This window comes from Myxocyprinus asiaticus, chromosome 25 (genome assembly GCF_019703515.2).
Source record: "Myxocyprinus asiaticus isolate MX2 ecotype Aquarium Trade chromosome 25, UBuf_Myxa_2, whole genome shotgun sequence".
NCBI lineage: Eukaryota > Metazoa > Chordata > Actinopteri > Cypriniformes > Catostomidae > Myxocyprinus > Myxocyprinus asiaticus.
This window is the reverse complement of record NC_059368.1, coordinates 29,023,685-29,045,916: the sequence shown is the minus strand read 5'-3', so window position 1 is coordinate 29,045,916 and position 22,232 is coordinate 29,023,685. Positions and strand designations below refer to the sequence as shown.

The following is a 22,232-nucleotide window of genomic DNA, read 5'->3' as shown; positions in this document are numbered from 1 at the left end:
CAGGTTTACCAGGTGGGCTCCCCTCATAAACGCTGCCTCGTTCTGGCTTGATGAACACTGGCGAGTTATCATTCTGGTCCTCCACTATGATGTTTATTTTAACATTATCTTCAGCTATGGTGTTATTCATGAACCATGCAGCACCAATAAGCTATAAGAAAAAAACATGCATGAAAATATGATTTTGCTTAGAAAAATACTTTGTTTAAAAATACATTGTCTTGAATTTTTGCATTCTCTATTACTCAGAAATAGCACTTTTTGAATTTGACTGATTGTTTGGGTATTTAAAATTTTATGATAATGTTTTGTAAGTGTGTTTTTTATCCTCACTGTGTAGTTTTCTCTCTCCTCGCGATCCAGAGGGCGTGTGATGCGAACCCACCCTTTGTACTCCTCTACCATAAAGCAACCAACAGGTGGCTGGGTAACTCCTGGCCCTCTAAGAGTGTAGCGCAGTGATTGCACTGATTTGTCCATGTCTGATCGTATCTGAGAAATTGCAATAATACTAAGTGGTTAGTCTGCTATCACTAAAGATGAGTGAAAAAGCCCTAAAACTCGATAAATTCTAAATTGATTGATTCATCTTCTGAGAGAGAATTTGAATAACTGATGTTTCCAAACTGTAAGATTATTATTGGAACCAGTATCACAATATTCTGTGAGTATTCAATGAGTGTTGTCAAGGCATTGCCTTACCCTGGCAACAAAGGGGACATTACTATAGTCCACGTTTTCTATGATCTTTTTGACAGGGACCACCCACTCCCTTTTATGCCGTTGCTTTTGTGAAACTGTCCGACAGTCTCCAGTGTTTAGGATCTGTGAGAATACACAAAATACAAAATAACAATTACATTAAAAACTTGTTTTCACCATTATATCAATGCAGTTGGAACTTGAGACATATATAAAAATGGACTAGGTTATTCTCTAAGAGTGATCCATATCATGTTAAAGTTGCACATTACCTCAGGGGATGTCTACATGTTTGTGAATGCCTGCATATATGAAATAGTTTAGTAAGGATGTAAGGTTCAGTGTGAGAATGATACAAATGTGTGTGCCAACATGAGTACCATACCTGAATTACTTGAAATGTGTTTTTAAAACCACCCTGTCTGGGAAGATGTCATTACATGATAATGACTAGAAGGCAACATCATAAAAACATTTAACATCTGATCCAAGATCTGAAAGGATTTAAAAGCGATCCAGTGATGGCTTTTTTCTTACTCAACAGGTAAGATATTTTATTGATATGGTTTATGTATAGTTGTGTAATCACACACACACGCACACACACACACACACACACACACACACACACACACACACTCGATTGTTTTGAAGAGCAACATATTTATTGAGAGCCCACTTGTTGCTCAGAACTGTCAGAAAATGTAACAGTGAGCCACACTGTTGTCCTGTATATCGCAGGAATGCAAGTGCTCAAACAATAAAGTTTTTAGTAAAAGATACAAACTTTTTTCTGAAAGGTGTGCCAGCTCTAATGCAATGGACTATGTAATGAACTAATACTTCGGGTTTAATACAAGTCAATCAACAGCATTTGTGACATTGTTGATTACGACAAAAATTATTCTTATTATTATTATTTTCTTCGAGGTTACAGTGAGGCACTTACAAGAGAAGTGAATGGAGCCAGTATTTTGGAGGGTTTAAAAGCAAAAATGTGAAGCTTATCATTTTATAAAAGCAATTCCTTATATTCTTTCATTAAAGCTTGTGTATTATTTGAGATTTAAAGTTGTTTAAACTGATGTTTTTGCGGGATTACAGGGTTAACACCATTAGGACATCATCGCAACAAAGTTGTAAAATTGGATATAGAAACAGTGAATACTAATAATGTTAACGGATTGGCCCCATTCCTTTCCAATGTACTGTAAGTTGTACATTTACAAAGAACAACTTCTGTATGTATTACTTTCCTCTGTTATAATTAAAGCCCAATGTATAGGTATTATTTAAGTTTTTACCACCAAAGTAGGCCTGCACTTTTCAGAAAGGTGTTTGTTATCCAGAATAGCAACTCTATTTGTGTTTGGGGTCAATTTGACCCCAGGAAGACACCATTGCTAAAAAAATTATTAAAGCAAATTTAAATAAACACAGCATATATTCTAAACAGAGAATTTTACTGTGAACATTCATTGCTTTATTCCTGTTTTATACGCCAGGTCTCAGAGACCCCAAAGTCTTTCACTGAGTGTTTTTTTTTTTTTATTATTTTTTTTAGATGTTATCAATTATCAGACTATAATCAGTTCAGTTAAATTACACACCAAACTCCCAAACTGTACCATCTTTAAATGCTTGATGCAGTTCTCAGCTGCATCCTCATTTGTGTCTACATACCTGGGCAGTGAAGAACAGCAACCAGGCTGGACCCAGAAAATATTGAGGAAGCATCTTCCAGAGAGTTGTAACAAGCCCTTTGAGTGAGTGTTCTCATCAGCAGAGATTAACAAACTGTGTGTGTGCGCATTGGTTTTGGCACCACAAATATAAGGAGCAAATCAACCTTTGGTCTGCCCAAAATGAAAACCTCATCATGTGACTCTCTCACTCTTTGTTTATGTCTGTGATATGGGGAGGGACATAATGGTTTAGAGGGTAGGGTCTATTCCCACTTATAGTGAAAGAAAGGAGTGCAGAAAGCTCTTTGGGGAGATTTCCTTGCAATACAGTAAATGTACATAACATTTAAATATGATTGGTTATGGATCAGATGCATGTGGAATTGTTCATTTCAAATAATTTGTTTGAAATACAAATGAATTGAAAATGAAAGAAAGGTTCATTTGAAACATCACCCTGCAAGTTGAGCAACATGACTAAATGGGCATAGAATATACGGGGAATGTGGGAGACGTGTCCCCCTCACTTTCAATAAAACCTAAGTTTGTCCCCCGCACTTTTTCACAGGGCAAATTTGTTTACGTTGTCTGTATTATACAGCAAATGTGTAAATATGTAAATGTAAATGTTTAAATTTACAGGTCAATCTCTTAACAGATGAGACAGCTGCTCAACCACGCACTGAATGAGCTCACCTTGTAGCGTCATTTCCATGGCAACCACATCAGTCATCTGGGCTAGATCTGCAGCCACCAGTCATTGGTCACAAACTCAATGTGGCAAAATACCTTCCACTCATGTTTTTACCGTGACATCAAGCAATGCAAGTTGTCATTTGGCATCTGTTCATGTTTTGATGATGATCTTTGATATTATAATGGTATGATAGCTTGAATCGGAAAGCGGAAAAAGCTTTCATTTAATTATGTGCGCAATCGGAACTTGCGCCTACTAGCAAATGTATTTGCGCTTTTCATCCAACACTGGATCATAGTTGGTGGCACAACTGTGCTAGAGCATAGTTCATTTGCCCACTTTGACGATTGCGCAAGCCGTGCACAACAATAAAGGCAGGTACAAGAGACAATGGGTAAAAAAAAATTTCAAAGCCTCCAAGTCTTCACTAAGTGATCATTAGAATTATACATTTTATTAGTAGGAATTCTTTGACATCGGAGTTTGACTGAGAAAAATTAAAATTAGCCATATAATTTAAGTATTAATGCTGGGTTTGAGATGGCTTATAAAATGTTATCCAGCTATGAAAATTAATTTTTCTGTTGAAATTCTGCCCCACAAATGTGAAATGGAGTAACTATGCCAACACAGAAACTTTTTGGATTTATTTCCTGCCAAATCTTCATTATAAAAGTTTCCTCAGAATCTTAGTTTAACCAAACCTGTCTGTCACAACCTGCAACTGTTACCTTCAAAAGCTATTTCTTCTTGATCTACCCGCTGAAGCTGGCTTTTTTCCACTTATGTTAAATAATCTTTTTGACTTTTGACAATCAAACCTGTTACCATTTAGATGTTACCACATAAAGCACATTTTTAGGTTAACTTTTTTCTCTTCTAAAGAGTGTAAATGTACCCAATTCAAATGTGTTGTTTCTGTGTTTTGCCTTTGAAGGACAGTACTGTTGTTTGTTTGACTGATTTTACCACTCTCATGTAGTTCATATAAAAATGTTTTGTCAAGTAGCTTGTGCTAGGTAAAAAAAAATGGTAACATCTAATTTAACTGCTTTTTAAATGAAAAACAAATTATGACTAAATCCATCTGGTTACATTAGCAACAAAAGTATTTTTTGAAGATTAGATCAGGTAGAAATAGATTCACAATATAAAAATTTACCTTTTTACAGTGAAAGTTGTAAGAAATCAAAAACTTTCTGGCAAATTAATTTAATAAATTCCATGTGCTCCCTTTTGATTTGGCGCAATATTAGTTATTAAAGCAGCATAAAGTTAAAATAATAATATATTTCTTATACACCTCATGTCCAGTGAAAAACATTCTGTCCCCCTCACTTTTAAAATGATGGCTACACCCCTGAATAGTTCTAAGGGATTAGGTTACTGGTGAACTTGTTACATGGTTACAGACTTGCCTTGTACTTGATGACGATAACAACAGTTACCTTATGCATTTTGCTTTCTAGATTAAATTTTGTTGTGAAGAAATTAGTAACATGCTGCAGCAGTTAATGGTTTCTAACTTGTTCAGGTTCTTGTTCTTGGTTATTTGTAGCATGTTGCTCTTGTCAGATATACAGTGGGGGTTCAAAATCTGGGATTCAAAATTAATTTTAAACCAAGAAATAAACAGAAGGTTTTAGGATTTGTTGTTGTTGTTGTTGTTGTTGTTTTTATAACAAAGAAACATTGAGACGTTAAATGAATATTTAAGAAGAAATATTTCAGATTCTTCTCTATTTCTAGGTCACTAATCAAACAACCCTCTCAGATTTCCTTGCTTCCATGGAAGTATATCAGATGCTCTTTGAAACATTCTCTAATATGACATGGATCATCAGGTTTTGTTTGTGTGCCAGTGAATCAGTAACTGTAGGGTTAGCTTTAAAGTTGGTCAAAAGTAAAATGTTGGTGAACACAACCATAGCAGTTATTAGGCCTTTAATTTTGTTGTTTAGAAACTACAATATTTGTTGTCCTAAAATTTAGCTCAGATGTCTGAAGGCTGTTTAATGGCATGGTTTCATTGTGTTAGCTAAACTCTATATAGTGTGAAAATATACCCGGCTGCTGTTGGGGCAAGTTATCAAAAAAAATGTCAATGTGGGTTCAATGATCTGTATCAGTAGTGTTCATCTTTTGTTAATAGCTTCTGTTTCTTTTCTTATTTTTTATTAAAATAAATAAAAAAATAAACCTCCAATGAGAAATATTCACTGTAGAGTAAAAAATGTGACAACTAGCCCTGGCCTTTCTTACTATGTTGCCATCATATTTGTACTGTTTAATACTGTTAGTATGGGTTGTATGATCCATTGGCTTTCTCTGAAACTTAACCTGTGTGCTGCCATTCAATAAATAGTTTCAGCAATAGCTGGTTTCCCTTTAATTACTGCTTTGGGAATCTTACAGATTCCAGTATTTGTTTAGACGTATCCACAGACATATACAGTTATGCATCATTTACTCCAGATGATTTTAACAAACTTTATTGTCTTTTGGATTTTCTGAAACATATGGAACATTTACAAAACGTAACATTAAAAAAAAATCATTCTAAACAGCCTTATGCTGCCTTATGTCACTCCTTTTAGTAGAAAATATGTTTATTATGGTAATTGTGCACAACAAATTAAAAGACCACTGAAAAAAGCTTATATCTCACAATCAAAAGTTATATTGTACTTTCCCTATGCAGCTAATAAGTCAATTTCTGGTAAAGCTGGTACCCAGTGCCCACACCCTTTAACAAACAAATAAATGGAAAAACAACCATTTTTACCAAATAAGAACAGCTGTCAACAGAAAAAGTTGTCTTTGAGCCCAACACCACAACTATTAAGAGTTTTAGCATTTAATTCCTACTTATTGCACTAGAAAGGAAATGTGTGTTAGCTATTGTACTCTTAAATTCAAGCATTTTCAAAAAATATATAATTTATTTTAAAAAAGGAACACTTATGTCATACTTATCAGCATTATTGCTTGGAATGTGAGTTTTGTCTTTGTATGTAATTCAAGGCTACTGCAATGCAAACAAATACTACAAGCTTCCAACTAGACCTACTCTTATCATGAATTACAAGGGTTGCACACAGTGCGACTAAGCAAACAAAATAAGTCTTAAAATACTATATAAATGCAAGCCATACAACTGCTGCTAAATATAGCACACAGATATGGTATTTTTAGAAAGCCTAATGACATGCCAAAGCATACATTCTAGTTGACTTGATTCCAAAATTTATTTATGAATCTTCATTTATCACATATTTTCTGGAACCAAAAAAAAAACCCATCTGACCTTCAATCTATTGGGGCGACTCCACTAGGCTGATTTCTGCTTACATTTATGCACTTAATAAGATATACATGTGTCTACTTATTACTAAAATAGATTTTGAGATTACTAAGTTTGCGTAAACTTCACTGGAATAGCCTTAAGGGCAAACAAGCTTTTGGATATGTAATAACAGTCTAATACAGTCTTATACAGTATAACGCAATGAACGGAATGAACGCAGTCATATGCAGCCAATATGCAAAAAAAATAACATCTCCATTTGCATATAGCATGTATGTACTGCTCATAGAGAGAGGAAAGCTTAAGGGCATCGAAAACCAGTTTTGCAAGCATTATTTTACATTTTCTCCATGACCTAATATGTGATGACAAGATAGTGCTCTAACATTTGCATGCATGAGCTCAAACATTCATAAAGCAATTATCATTTTGGAGATAATTGTTTTTCAAAAGAATAGATTTACAATTTTCGAATCTCTGTAACACTTTTACAACTGTACAAGTACCAGGGTTGCATTGTTACTTGATACTTTGTGATGTCAAAACCTTTCTCTCTTGAACAGCAACTTTTTGTGATGGATTTCGGTTAAGTTGGACAGATGCCCCACTAGATCCAATGTTACCATGAACTGACCCTGCAGTGGAGGCCATACCCTTTTGAGGAGTCCCCTGAACAACTCCAGATCCTCCTTTATTCTCTACATAAAGGACACTTTGAGATCCTCCATGAGTGGGCACATCTCTTCTAAGGGACCCATGTATCATCTGGCCCCCTTGTCCTTCCAAGATCATCAGACCCTGAGATCCTGCTACCCCTCTCTTTAACGTCCCTTGAAGGACTTGACCGCTGTGTGCACCCCCATCCATCAGCAGCACTTGTGATCCAGACAAATTACCTGTATGCAGCACCCCAGTATTGAGAGCTTGAGAAGATCCAACCCTGTCTAGAACCACCATTCTCTCACCTCGATTCAGAGCATTCGCTGCAACGTTGGTGCCCTGGACTACAACCCCCTCAGCTACATTGGCGTTGTTCAGCACGTACATGCTCTGTCCGAGTCCCATGGTTGGTCTTTCAGCAAGGACTACGGTGCTGTGCTGTGGCTCAACCATGTAGTACATTGGCTGCTGTTGAACCAGAAGTGTTGGAGCTGGCTGTACACTGGAAATCACTGCAGGGCGGCTTTCTGTGACTAGCACGTTCTCTACATGAGTAGATGAAGATGAAGCAACGTTGGGAGCCATATTCACCATGTTTGAAGATACAACTCTGTTAGTGGCGATATTCCCACTGTTTACAGTGTTGGTTGATGTAGACACTGCCTCCACAACAGGTTTGGGAGGGGGAGGAAGAGGTGTGGGTTCCACAGTTGCCAACCTTTTACCTCCACATATTTCAGCAAGAGTGGTGAACTTTGGCCCAAGGTCATTGAGAAAGGTTAAGTCATTGTTATCTTCGAGCAAGCTGCAGCAGCCTACAGAGCCAACAGGAGAGCCCTTCCCCTCATAATCGTACACATGTGCATCGTTCTTCGCAAATCCGTCATCCATTCCCCGGCTTTTCTGTAACACACACAGAGAGCAATATGTATGAGCCTACTGTATATTATGAAAATACATTACATGGTTTTACAGTATATACTTATAGCTGAATGGGCGTAATTGGTTTTATAATGTGGTAGGGACGTTGGGCATATGTGCTGGTTTTTACAGATTTATAAGCTTTGCTCAGGAATATTATTTAGGTCATGCACAAATCTTTAAAGAAAAATCAAATAATTACTTATTGGATAGATAAATAGTCAATGTTGTATATTGTTATATACCGAGATGGGTCTGTAGTCAAATATTTGGTCATTTCCACAAAATTAAATGTAAACAATATTACAATCAGGAATGTCCAAAAATCATTTCAACAATTTTATTAGCACACTGAGTGGCTATTTTTCAACATAAAAAAAAAAAAAAAAAAGAAGTTCTCATTTACTAATTACACAGTGATTTGAGGATGCCAATTCAGTTCAAGTGCAGTATTTTTTATTTTTTATAAAAAATAAAGTAAAAAATGTGCTGTAACCATTCAGTAAAAACAGTAACAGTAAAAAATAAAAATAAAAATTAAAAAAATCATAAAGTCTCATTAAAAGCTGAAATTGTTGAATAAAGAAATTGTGACATTTGTTAATTTTTTTATTATTATTTCTATTCCTTTTCTATTTTAAAATATGATTCATGTTTGAAAAAACTTCAAATATGTGTTCATTATGGTGTAACCAGCATGTTGATAGCCATTTTGTCACATATTTTTTGTCATATAATTAAATATCAATATTTTGACATTTTATGAAAAGGCACATTTTGTTTGTCAGGTCATTTGGTGTAACCCTGAGAAAAATTCTTGATAAAAATTTTCACCCAAAAATATGTTTGAAAACTTTTTTAAATTAATGATCACATTATGAACACTCTCATGTATTCAAGGAGTAAGGAAAGTATTTTAAACACCTTTACTTGATGGTTACACAAGTCATTAAATCATTTTCAAAATAATATATTAATATTCATAATTCTTGTTGTTGTTGGTAGACACAGTTTTATCACCACAGACGTCCTTATTTGTCAATGACCCATATACTGTACATATGTGTGTGTGCATGCGTGTGTGTGTGTGTGTGTGTGTGTGTGTGTGTGTGTGTGTGTGTGTGTGTGTGTAAATAATGTTTATGTGTAGACATTTACAAACCTGTGAATAGTATTCATCCAAGAAAACATCAGCTACGGCCATCCCGTCAAAATCTCCACCCATTTCTCTCAACACATGTGTCCCATTCCTCCTGATCGAGTCCATATGGCTAATATCCATTTCATTGTAGCCATGGCCAACCATTGTGGAAGATGAGTCCAATGCTCCACCATGCATGGAACCGCCACGCATAGCAAACACACCACGGCTAGCACCTGCACCCATATGTGCCCCAAAGCCGTTGTGCCCATCAACCTCAGCTGCAGGGGCCAGAATTGGAACATCCTGTAAGAGAGAAGGTTTTTTATTTTTTATTTATATTGAGTGAAAAGTCAAACATTAACACCAACATCTTAAACAGATTTTGTGCCTGCACTGCAAAAATACACTTAACTCAAAAGGAAAATAAATGTTTTTTTCTTACCTCACCTCACATCCGTTTTCTTGTTTTAAGCACAAACCTCACTAAATTGTCAGCTTAGTACAAGACTTTGTATCTTATGTTATTTAGCTTTTAAATAAATTAAGGTTTAGATATTTTTAAAGGAAAACAAGACAAAAATATTGATTAAAGGTATAGTTCACCAAAATATGAAAAGACATGACATCACAACCTTTGGTTATGTGACGGGATGAGAACCAATGAGGTTTGATGTTATTGATGTAAAATATATTTGATCTAAGTGCTTTATTAATGTTATGATTTAATTTGAGAGTGAAAAAGGATAACTTCAGAAGACTTGGAATATAGGATGAGTTTTATTGATTACTTTTACTGTGGTTTTATGGTGTTTTTTTTTTGTCTTTTTTTCAAGCTTGACAGACATTATGGTGACAGATTTTTCATTTCTGGGTGAACTATTCCTTTAATTTAGATGTATGTATGTTTATATGTATCATGCTATGTAAATCCAATAAAAGAGCTGAAGTTCTTACCCTGTCCTCTCCCTGGCCCTCGGTATGGTAAGAGATGAGATGCTCTTTAGTGTCAAAGGGCATCCTTGCGAATGCTCCTGCCATTCCAGCTGTTCCACACTGACAGAGAAGCAACAGGAGCGGGATGACTGTAACAGTGGTGAAATTCATTTATTTCAACACCAAACTATAATCAATATTATATGTCTGATATTTTAAAAAGCCAACACTAACAACACTGACACTGTGCTCAACGAGAGTGATTGAGGTTTGTAATGAGTAATCAGCTGATGACTTAAAGGGACCACATCATCTTGATCTTTTGAGATAAAAGAGACGTACTATGACAACTTACTGTAACATTCACAACTCAAAACTTCCTAGCACAAAAAGACCATTTATTGAAACTAAGCTGCAAAATGACAATTTTCGCAATTTTCTGACATCACGCAGTACATCAGACAATAAATTTGAACGCAAGCAAACTCATGCCCGCATTCACAATTCTTTGTGCTTTTGTTGTCTCAATGTGGGGCTGAAGTGTATTTTTAACAAGATCCATGAACTTCTCAGTCTGACTTTAACCGTTTTTGACAGCAAAGCCACAGCTCACGTCTTAGCAGAGCACTATTGCTCAATTCACACGTGAAGGAGTATTTCTTAAGGGCACAGTAGCAAAAAAACAGCCCTATAAATTCCTTAAAAAGAGAGGGCAAAAAAATGGTCCTGAAAAACTAAATGATGACTCTTTTTGGCGCATGACAAAAACATATTGCTACTAACAATATAGGTGGTCCTCAGGGAAAAATCTGATAATAAATACAATTATATCACCCCTTTAGGAGAATGGAGAAGTATGAGTGAATTTAATAACTTACGCAATAACGCAAGGAGTCCCAGAAACAGCAGGCCGATTCCAGCAGGTCCAAACTTGGAGCCCTTCTTAGTTCCACCTGTTCCTATTCTGGCACAAGCACCCTGGTCTGTACAAGTACACACTTCTACTGGCAGCTTCTGTGGTTCTGGACATGCAAGCCCCTGCTGGTCCTTCACATTTACCATAAGCTCGTATTGTCCAGGCCACAGCTTTTCGTGGGCCCTAAAGATGGCAGTTGTATCTGATGAAAACAAGAACAGAAAAGTTCAACATCCTGTTAAACAGATCTCTGGCTAGTAACTATTCATATTTATTCATATATTTGACCATATTTTTGACAAATGGGAAAATGCTAACAGTGGTTTGAAACAGATTCCCTAAAAACAAAGTTTTATTTTAGTCAAAATGGCTAAAAAGACCAAACCAGCAAAAATACCCATGCTGGTTCAGGCTGGTTTATGCTTTCATAGTGCTGGTCTGGTAGTGCTTTGTTTTCTATAAATGATCAATGATAATTTATTTAGGTCAACCCTAAACAAAGTCCTGCTTAGACCAGCATGATTGTCCATAAATAGCATAAATGAAATGTGAAGTTATCCAACCTGATATTCTATTTGTGTTAAATTAACATATTGTTGCTGAAATATTAAAATGATCAGATCAGTGAAGTCTATTGGAGACCAAAGAAGCTGTGGTGGTTAGTTGTGTGGGTCATCACATAGTTACTGGACAAACATACCATTAAAATGCTCAATTGTCCACTTCCCCTTAGTATCTTCTGGGACACTGAATGTGAATGGAGCTCCATTGGGTGGGGCGTCTTCATCCACTGCAGTGACTAAGATAGCATCCTTGTCAGTGCACAGTGTCTGGACTTTGCTTGACAAAGTGGGACAGTGGTCATTAAAATCCTCTACTTGGATGGCAATGGTACCTGTTGCCGTCTTAGAAGGCATATCTATGAGAAAAAAAGACTAAATATAATACATTTTTAAGAGAGTATATATATATATATATATATATATATATATATATATATATATATATATATATATATAAAGTGTAAGCAGATGTTTAAATGCTTATACATCACTGGCCTAGTTATACAGTAACTATTGTTGAATGTGAGGGTGGCGCCACCTTCAGGACAATATATGTACCTACAATGGCCTGTTGTCGCCATATATAACTCTTTTTAAAAATCTATTTAAAATAGATTTAACAATGTGGCACATAGGAAGGGCAATTTGAAAATAAATAAACTATTTCACAAAGTTATATAGTTTAGCCAGTAGGCAGTTTACAACAGCTAAGTAACGTAGCCCAGGTATATGATTATCAACATTTTAAAATGGCTTTGAATGCCGCTCATAAAATCAGTATAGTAACTACAAAGTTACTATAGATGTGGCAGATGTTTTTTGTTCATTTAAGGCATCTTTACACAGCCGAGTTAAACCTGCTCTGTGCTTTTGTTCAAAATTCTGCATCAGAGAGGCCTTTAAACTTTGTGTAAATATGCCTAAATGCCACTTCAGATGCAGCTTCTGTGCAACCTTTGCAGTGTAAAGAGTGCGTTTGAAACAATGCCATAATGTATTTTCAAAAAACAAACAGAGAAAACATGAAAAGTAAGAGAACCACTTTTCCCTCATTACTTCTTTCACAAATGAAACTTGCCTTTATTTACGCTGACAATCTTGGCAATGTAAGTTCCGTTGACTAGATACTTGGACTCGCGGTCAGGAGCTTTGTTCAGTTTAATGGCTCCAGTCTTTTCGTCAATGGTGAGCCAGTTATCTGGGTCAAATCCTTTAGCATACCTAAATGAAAAGAGAACATACTTGTCTCTCATTACAATTGAAAGAAATCTGCAATTAATGTATTTTTCCTCTTTATTTTGGACAGAACTGTTTCTGTGTAAACTTACCATACATTCGTAGCTTCCTTTCCTGTGTCTGTATCAATGGCCGGGTACCTTGCGATGATCTCATTGATTTTAAATGTCTTACCATCCTCTGAGATAGGGATGGCCTTTGTTAGGGGAAAGAACTTGGGCCCCTCTGGCTGGTTTTTCACCTTTATGTTGACACTGTAGACCTGACCGCTTGATGATGATGATGATGATGATGATGATGATGATGACCACCATGATCCACCACCACCTCCTCCTCCTCCTCCTCCTCCTCCTCCGCCTCCTCCTCCTCCACCTCCTCCTCCTCCGCCTCCTCCTCCTCCTCCTCCTCCTCCTCCTCCGCCTCCACCTCCACCACCGCCCCCAAAGTTCACATTTATTCCTTGTTGTCCTCCAGTCACAGAGGAGTGGAATTGTGCCACGTTTACTACACTGATGCCAAGGTTTAAGTCTTTGACATCCTCATAATCTACAGGCTGCAAGAAGAACAGACATTAGATGCTTCCACTCACACTTCAGGCAAATTTTTAAATCTTAAAAAAAATAATGAGCACATGAGAGGAGCTCGTTCAAAGTGGCATGCATGTTCATGTAAGAAATTGTGCAGTTTAAAAAAACTTAATTTTAATTTTAGGTTGTTTCAAAAAAAAAAAGAAAAAAAAAGACAACTAAAATCTGTCTTCAGAAAACTTGGGATATGACGCAGCGCATGGCCTACTGTACTTTTTTGATACTTTTGAGCCTTAAAATGAGGCACTATCCACTGCCATTGTATTGAACAAATGGCCTTTGATAATCAAAAAATCTCCTTCGGTGTTTATGACAGAATTATCATTTTTGGGTGAACTATTCCTTTAAAGTTGTAACAGTTCTTGAAATGACTAAAATCTCTTTGGAACATTATGTATTGTAAAAAAGTGCCTGTGGCGAGCAGGGTGGGGCCAAGCGGCATCTGGGCAGAACAAGGCCGGGAAGATAAGTGGTGAATGAGTTCCACCGGTCTCGCGTTCCAGTGAAGGGCGGCGGGAGTATTTAAGGAGTGGAGACAGCGGCAGACGAGAGAGAGAGACGCACTAAGCTACCTGAGTGTGTGTGTGTTAATGTGTCTGCTGGAAAGCAGAGCATGTGTCAGGGACCACTGAAAAGCAAACCTTTCGTGTATGACACTGAAAAGTGTTCTATAATTAATAAATGTCTACATGTGTTGTCAAGCCGGTCCCAGCTTCCTCCTTTCCCATCCTTGAATTGTTACAGTGCCATATAAATAAAATTGAAACTGAAATGGAATATACAAAACCAAGAGCAATAAAACACATTGCAAACCTTGTCAAGCATCAGGATTGCCTCATTGGTCTTGGGGTCAGTGCGAATGCTAAAGTATCCTGCCTCATTGCCAGAAACAATACTGCACTTGGATACCCAATTGTCTGTGTCCACAAGATCCAGGTCAGTTGCCTTAAATCTCATCACTTCCACACTCTGTGTGTTCTCCTCAATACTGCCATCAAACTATGGAAGAAAAATGTACTAATTTTACAGAACATTTACCTAATTTAGGACCACCAGACTCCATGTATTCACTTTGCAACAACAACGTATTGAAACTCTGTAGATATTAACTTACTGGGCCTTCCCATGTAGGTACGTTATCGTTGACATCATTGATCTTGATGGTGACTGTCCCTGTGGCAACATTGCCGCCTGGAGCACCATTCAGGTCAGAGGCTTTGATTAACACCACATACTGATCAATGGTCTGCAGGGAGAGATGCCGTGTAAACAAGAAGGTGGAATCATTTACTGTGCATTCTGTTAGCTCAACAAAACAGTCATTGTGTCTGTACATGTCCCTGCACTGCTCATGTAAACACTGAAAAAATAAAAGCCCATGTGGGATAGAACATCTGGACTGTACATATAAAAAAAAATAGTACTGTCAAAAAGAAGCGTTAGCTATTTCAAAGCCAAACATGGGGTGTCTCTGGGAAGATAATGCATAACGTGTCGATGGACTTTCTTTTAATTAACATTCCGATTTTAGGTTAATATTTATATGAATATGTAAGGGAAAGTATATATCTTATGTCCCGTAACTGGTCACCATTTCTTTTATGGTTTTTAACATTTTAAATCACTGCTTTGCCTTCACTCGTTCATTTGAAAAGTACAAATAATTAATTTAGGCTCTCAGTATATTAAGCAGATTAAGTCAGTATAAAAGTAATCCGCACAATTCCAGTCGAGCAATTAATGTCTTCTGAAGCAAAAATAGGTTTGTGAAAAAAAAAAATGATAAAATAAAAAATGTATTAACTTTAAAAAATTGCCTCTTGCCAGCAGTCGATGCATCAGTGACATAAGCGCAATGGCACGTTCACGCGAGAAGTCGGAAGCACACACTTTGTATACAACAGAGGAACAAAAGTCATGAAAGAGTTAGTTCATTTCAAACAGAAATACTGTGCTGGGCAGAAGCAACGATTTTTATTATCAAATTGTTTCTTACACCAACCTATCGGTTTGCTTCAGAAGACATTAATTCATCAACTGGAGTCATGTGTATTATGCTGCCTAAATATGACTTTTGGACCGTCAAACAGCCAGTAGCGTCATGATACCCCTTTATATGCACTGTATGGACAAACTGAGCTGAAATGTTGAGCATGTTTTTAGCATGAACTAACCCTGATTGTGACCACTTACCTCTCTATCCAAGTTAGGACTGCTAACACGGACTATCCCTTCACTGTCAACTGAAAACATTTGTTGCCCATCTGGTTGCTGGCCAACAATCTCGTACTTAATTTGAGAGTTGATGTTTCCTAGCTCATCAGCATCAAAGCAATCAATCTTCATTACTTGTGTACCTGTAGAGTTCAACAATTATAGGCATTTGGCAGCTCTTACCATTATTTTTATTATTTAATCATCAAATCAAGTTTCTCTTAAAGGGATGGTTCACCCTAAAATAAAAATTCTTTCATCATTTACTCACCCTCATGTTGTTCTAAACCTGTATTAATTTCATTCTTCTGTGAAATACATTAGGAAATGTTAGGCAGAATGTCACTATTCACATTCATTGCATATTTTTTTTCCACACAATGAAAAAGAATGACTGAGGCGAACATTCTGCCTAACATCTTAAGAACAAAATGAGGATGAGTAAATGATGAGAGAATATTCATGTTTGGGTAAACTAATAAACAAACAAACAACTTTCCCTTTAAGCTGCAACAACTGCATTAGCTTTGGGGGCCTGTTGCTATGTTCTGTGGAAGGTGTCAGATCAGTTACCTGGTGGGCTGAGCTCATCTACAGAACCAGCGACCATTGCACCAAAGACGGGAGTATTATCATTCTGATCCTTAACTTTTATCCGTAGTCCAATGTCATTCTCTGCAACACTGCCATCTGCGAATGTGGCCTTCCCTGAAAGCTACAAAAGTGAAGCAAGGGCATGATCAGTTACCATTATCAATAAGCATTAGTGAAAAATCCACCTTTATCATCATCACCATTATTATAATCATCATGCACCTACATTGTACTGATGGATGTACTCTCTGTCAAGGATCCCTGTTATTCTCACATATCCAGTTTCAGGATTGACCACAAATAAGTTAAACGGCTCCTGGTCTGCTCCAACGCCCCTTAGTGAGTACCTCACACTTTTCCCATGGAAGTTCTCCTTATCTGAGCGAATCTAAATGAATTAGAAATAAGTATGTCTTAACACTTGCATTAAGAATATCTTCATATTCTGATGTATTCAAACACACAGCATCTGCGATTTATTTTATCACGTTTTACATTCATTACAGATGAAGAGAGTTAGAGTATAAAAGGGTTAGATCACCCAAAAATGAAAATGCTGTCATCATTTACTCACCCTCAAACCTGTAGGGCAGAATAGTAGCATCAAGCACTGTTCACTTTCATTGCATCTTTGTCCATGCAATAAAAGTGAATGGTGACTGAGGCTGTCATTCTGCATAACATCTATTGTGATCAGCAGAAGCAAGAAAGTCATGCAGGTTTAGAACAGCATTAGGGTGAGTAAAATTGCACATGTTTAATGCTGAAAGTTTCACTCACTTTTGCAATGAATTCTTTCTTGGTGTAATCTACATTCTCCTCTAGGACTTGGGGAGGGACGATCCATTCTCTTTTTTGCCTGTTGAGGGCCACAGAGTGTCGAAATCTGCCTTCAGCCTCAAACACATGCTGCAGGGAAACAGAAATGTAGCTTTTGAAAAGACAGAAAAACACGACATATTCTGCACATTTTCTCTATCTCAATCTAAAAAAAATAAGGAAATATTTGGCCCTAACTATCATGCACTCCATTCAACTCAAGATCACCTTAACCAGACCACACACAACTAAGATAGAGCATGTGCAGACACACAGTTGTGGAATTATACAAAAAATGTAATTCCTTACTTGAAGGCTATTTTAATACTGTGGATGTAATTTGACTATTTTCAATCTCAAAAATGTATTTTCTGCATTTTAATGTGTAGAGCTTCAGTAGTTTGTCAGGTCTGCTACAAGTGTTAATGGTGATACTTGGAGACATTACATTAGGTACATGCATACACTCTTGAGTTGGTTAACATAAAGCTGGCACTTAAAAACCAAAGGCCCATTCATCCTATCAATGAGTAGAATTTTCAAAGGTAAAACAAAACTTTACATTTGTGAAGTAGAAACACAAAGAGGCACTGCAGTAAGAAAGAAATCAATAGTTCCACTTTATATACTTTGTATGAAAAATATCTGCAAAAAATTTGCACATTTCAGTCATTGTAAATAAGTATTTTATTAGTCATTTTTGAATTCTGTGAATATTAATCCAAGGGGAAGATTCAGCTATCATTTTAATAGCCTATTTTACACAACTTTAAAGGATGATTCTGGGTTTCAGTACAAGTTAAGCTCAATCTACAGCATTTGCGGCATAAAAGATTACCACAAAAAAAATTCATTTTGACTCATCCCTCCTTTTCTTAAAAAAAAAAAAGAAGCACAAATCCAGGTTACAGTGAGGCGCTTACAATGGAAGTGAACGGGGCCAATTTTTGGAGGATTTAAAGGCAGAAATGTGAAGCTTACAATTTAATAAAAGCACTCATTTTTAATTCTTCTGTTAAAACTTGTGCGTTATTTGAGCTGTAAAGTTTAAATCATGGTTATTGCAGATGTTTTAGGGTTACGGCGTTATGGTGTCATGGCAACAAAGTTGTAAAACTGGCTATAACTTTTCACAGAAAAGGTTAGTAAGCGACTTTATCACCCTAAAATAATGTTAAAACGCATATTGTTGACGTCTTGTGGCAACACTTGACGAGTCTATTAACGTTTACTGATTGGCCCCATTCACTTCCATTGTAAGCGCCCCAATGTAACCCAGATTTATGCTTTTCTTAAAGAATAGGAGGCACAAGTCAGAATTAATTTGAATGGTATTCAACATTATGTCACAAATGCTGTAGATTGAGCTTAACTTGTATTGATCCCAAAATATTCCTTTAAACACACTCTCTCTCATACACTCACAATATGTAGGAGTGTACATAAGTATTGTTTTACATAGACAGCATGTCTGCAAATTATTAAAAACAAAAGCGAAAAACGACCAAACTGCTATAAAAAACAACAACAAGCATTAACAGTAATGTTGTCAAAGGGCACAATTGAGAAACAGACAAAACACAGGCAAAACTAAGCCCTGGAACACAGAGTTTGCACATGCTCTTTCTAGGCAAGTAAATCTCTACCCAGCACACATCCATGATAAGGCAGTACAAATGTGAATCCTTTACTGAGATTCAATTCTTTGTTAATTCTAATCGGCAATGTAAAGCAGTCCGTTTTAATATCCCGTTAGACGCATAACGATTGTTTCGGTTCCCAAAATGATGCTTTTAAATACATAAAAGGCCCAAAGGCAAAAACGAAGTGGCCTATATTATGAACACATGTTCAGAAATACATATAGCCAATTAAAACATAAAAATACTTACCGATAATGCAAAACAACATAGAAATGCGAAAGCAGGCGATATACGCCGGGCCATGGCCGCAGAAAGACTTTATTTCCAGGTCACCTGAGATCTGCTGCTGTCACCACCTGCTTATAAAACTTTTTAATATTCAGCTGAGGCGAGATGTGTGTTCTCGTTGCTTATGATGGACGACAATGGGAATGAGTTCGTGGCGGAACGCTTTAGAGAACTCCTTCATCGTGTTTCTCCTACACCCACACCTAGCGGGTTTAAAGGAGGACCTAAACGTCATACTGATGGGTGTGTGTGTGTTGTGGGAGGGAGACAGAGAGTGAAAACGTGTGTGTGTGTGTGTGTGTGTGTGTGTGTGTGTGTGTGAGAGAGAGAGAGAGAGAGAGAGAGAGAGAGAGAGAGAGGTGGGGAATCTATAATTTTCCACAATTACATTTCATGTATCATACAGGGTGGCAATGGGTGTTCTCACCCAGAGAAGTATTAATAGATTTCCTCAAGTGAACAAACCCAGTGTCCTATGAGTAACATCACCTGTAATTATGCACATTTCATTGCTCACACACTCACTGACAGTCCTTTCAAATGTGATTTTGTTTCATCCCATGATAATTATTATTATACATTTTTTTTTTTTTTTTTTTTACAACAGTTTTATTTGTTTGATGGACAAATAATCACAGTGCATCATCATCATGCACATCATGCACAGTATGGTATCAGCATTCTTTAATAATTACATTGATCACTGTTATAACACGGTTATTACACTTGTGTTAAAGCACACTTTGTACAAGCAGATTCTGGGATTATTTTAAAATTGATGTAATAAAAATAAAAAATAAAATAAAATAAAAAATAAAAAACTTTACTTGGATGCACACTGTGCATGTAAGGATGTACTGTAGTTCTGATGGAAATCTATGGAGCTGGCCCAGGAATCGGTTAATCTTGCAGGAAATATCAGAGGCAAGGTTCTTGGAGGCATTTAGATTTCACTGATCACACCTACAGTAGTAAGCCTATGTATTGATTTCTCGGTAACACACACCTTAGCCTGAGGTTATGCCAGATTTGTCATAAAGGCAGTTGAAACGTTTCTGAGGTTTGCCCGATTAATATACAAATAGTTGTCTATTGGTCTTTGTATTTCGTATGTGTGATTATACACATTTTTCTGAAAATAAGAGATTTGGCTATGTATGTTTTATTTATTTATTTATTTATTTTTTTTATTCAATGGGCACTTAAAACTATTTTCATTAACTTGGCTGGGATAAGTAAGGTTTTATTAATCATGGGAGGGAAATTGGATATTATGGTGCAGTAGCAGCAAAACTGCAGAGTCAACACTGAACATATATACAGAACATTACAATAAATCCAGAAATGTGAGGAAAAATACAAGATTAAACACACACAAATACACAATTTATAAAGGGATGCAATATGAATATATACACTGAGCACTATACACAATATAATGTACAATATACATAATACAGACAGTATACATAGACAGCTGCATGCAATGTAATGTTTCTGTTTCATAACTGAAATCTTAACGCATAGTCTCCAATTGCATAGATCTACTAAAGAAAGTTTACCAGATGTGTCTTGTCTTGTTCTGTGCAATTAGGACTTCAGTGATAAACAAAGAGCATTTTGACAGAGGATGAATTTCTAAGTGTGAGAAACAGAGATTGGGTGAGATAACTGTTGCTTTTTATCCCTCCTTTATGTCTCTCTCACTCAATCACTCTCTCTATCACACTATATTACTCCTTTTCCTGAATTTGTCTAACCCTGCTTTTTTCCAGATATAAAGTAGGAGAGACCAGTCAAATTCAACATTTTGTCTCACTTTTTTTATTTCACTCTAACTTTAAAAATCTACAACTCACTGTTAACAAACTGCATCAATTAACAAACTGTGTGATTTTCACACTACAGTGAAACGTGGCAAAATGGACATTTGAAGTTTGAATTTTGAACAGTTGACAAAATGGACATTTGAAATTGTGTGCATGAATTTATTGTGGTAATCAAATGTATTTAGTCTATTTATATTTATCCAACATATCCTATCTCTTCTGCCATTACATTCCCTTGCACTATCTGTATATAACAGATTTGTATTTGTACATATGTATATACTAATATGTATATATATATATATATATATACAATTATACAATTAAATTATATTGTGTTGGGCTGGGTTGGGGGTGGTGATGCGGCATGGCACAATAATTATTGTAAACAAGTATCAGAATCAGAATCAGAATGAGCTTTATTGTCAAGTATGCTTACATATACAAGGAATTTGACAGAAGCTTCCTGTGCACAAACAATACAACAACAACACAGAAATAAAAAATAAAAATAAAAATAGAATAAAAATAAAAAGCGAACAGAAAATATAAGTATATATAGAAATACACAAGACAAAATTATATATATATATATATATATATATATATATATATATATATATATATATATATATATATATATATATATACAGTACTGTGCAAAAGTTTTAGGCACTTGTGAAAACTGTTGCATAGTGTGGATGTAAATATAATGCCATAAATAGTTTTCATATATCAATTAATGTCATACAAGGTGCAGTAAACATAAAACAAGCTAAATCAATATTTGGTGTGATCACCTTTGCCTTTAAAACAGCACCAATTCTCCTAGGTACACCTGGACACAGTTTTTCTTGGTTTCTTGGAGAATTTGCCACAGTTCTTCTATCTATTTCGGCCGTCTTAATTGCTCCTGTCTCTTCTTGTAATCTCAGACTGACTTGATGTTCAGTGGGGGGCTTTGTTGGGGTCATGACATCTGTTGCAGGGTTCCCTGTTCTTCTTTCCTGTTCTATTATATTTGTAAAAGGAATGTTTGGGAGTCTAACATTTATATTTCCTACTTACACACTAAAGCTGAAGATATAAATAACCATCTTAAGACAAATGTTTTTATGAAACATCTTATGTGCCTAAGACTTTTGCACAGTACTGCATATATATATATATATATATATATATATATATATATATATATATATATATATATATATATATATAATTTTGTCTTGTGTATTTCTATATATACTTATATTTTCTATTCACTTTTTATTTTTATTCTATTTTTATTTTTTTATTTTTTTATCTCTGTGTTGTTGTTGTATTGTTTGTGCACAGGAAGCTTCTGTCAAATTCCTTGTATATGTAAGCATACTTGACAATAAAGCTCATTCTGATTCTGATTCTGATACTTGTTTACAATAATTATTGTGCCATGCCGCATCACCAACCCCAACCCAGCCCAACACAATTTAATTTAATTGTGAACATATC

The 22,232-nt window shown here is 36.0% G+C and overlaps 1 protein-coding gene across 1 annotated transcript; it reads right to left on the bottom strand.

Annotated features, from left to right (window-relative positions):
* Positions 1-5,560: 5,560 nt before the first annotated feature.
* LOC127416431 (desmoglein-3-like) lies at positions 5,561-19,095 on the bottom strand. Its single transcript, XM_051655796.1, has 14 exons — positions 18,871-19,095; positions 16,940-17,068; positions 16,386-16,547; positions 16,139-16,280; positions 15,545-15,708; positions 14,466-14,597; positions 14,165-14,350; positions 12,857-13,317; positions 12,607-12,749; positions 11,666-11,884; positions 10,928-11,167; positions 10,071-10,198; positions 9,135-9,419; positions 5,561-7,954 (listed from the first exon to the last, which is right to left on the bottom strand). Exons 1-14 carry the CDS (start codon positions 18,922-18,924, stop codon positions 6,911-6,913), a joined length of 3,489 nt encoding a protein of 1,162 aa, XP_051511756.1. The 5' UTR covers positions 18,925-19,095; the 3' UTR covers positions 5,561-6,910.
* Positions 19,096-22,232: the final 3,137 nt, after the last annotated feature.

Excerpts from the sequence above, each read along its gene's own strand:
- LOC127416431 (XM_051655796.1), bottom strand. The coding sequence starts at position 18,924 with ATGGCCCGGCGTATATCGCCTGCTTTCGCATTTCTATGTTGTTTTGCA. Across the intron at positions 17,069-18,870 it reads TATGTTGTTTTGCATTATCG|CATGTGTTTGAGGCTGAAGG; the intron begins GTAAGTATTTTT and ends GTTTCCCTGCAG. Across the intron at positions 9,420-10,070 it reads AGGGCCAGGGAGAGGACAGG|GATGTTCCAATTCTGGCCCC; the intron begins GTAAGAACTTCA and ends TCTCTCTTACAG.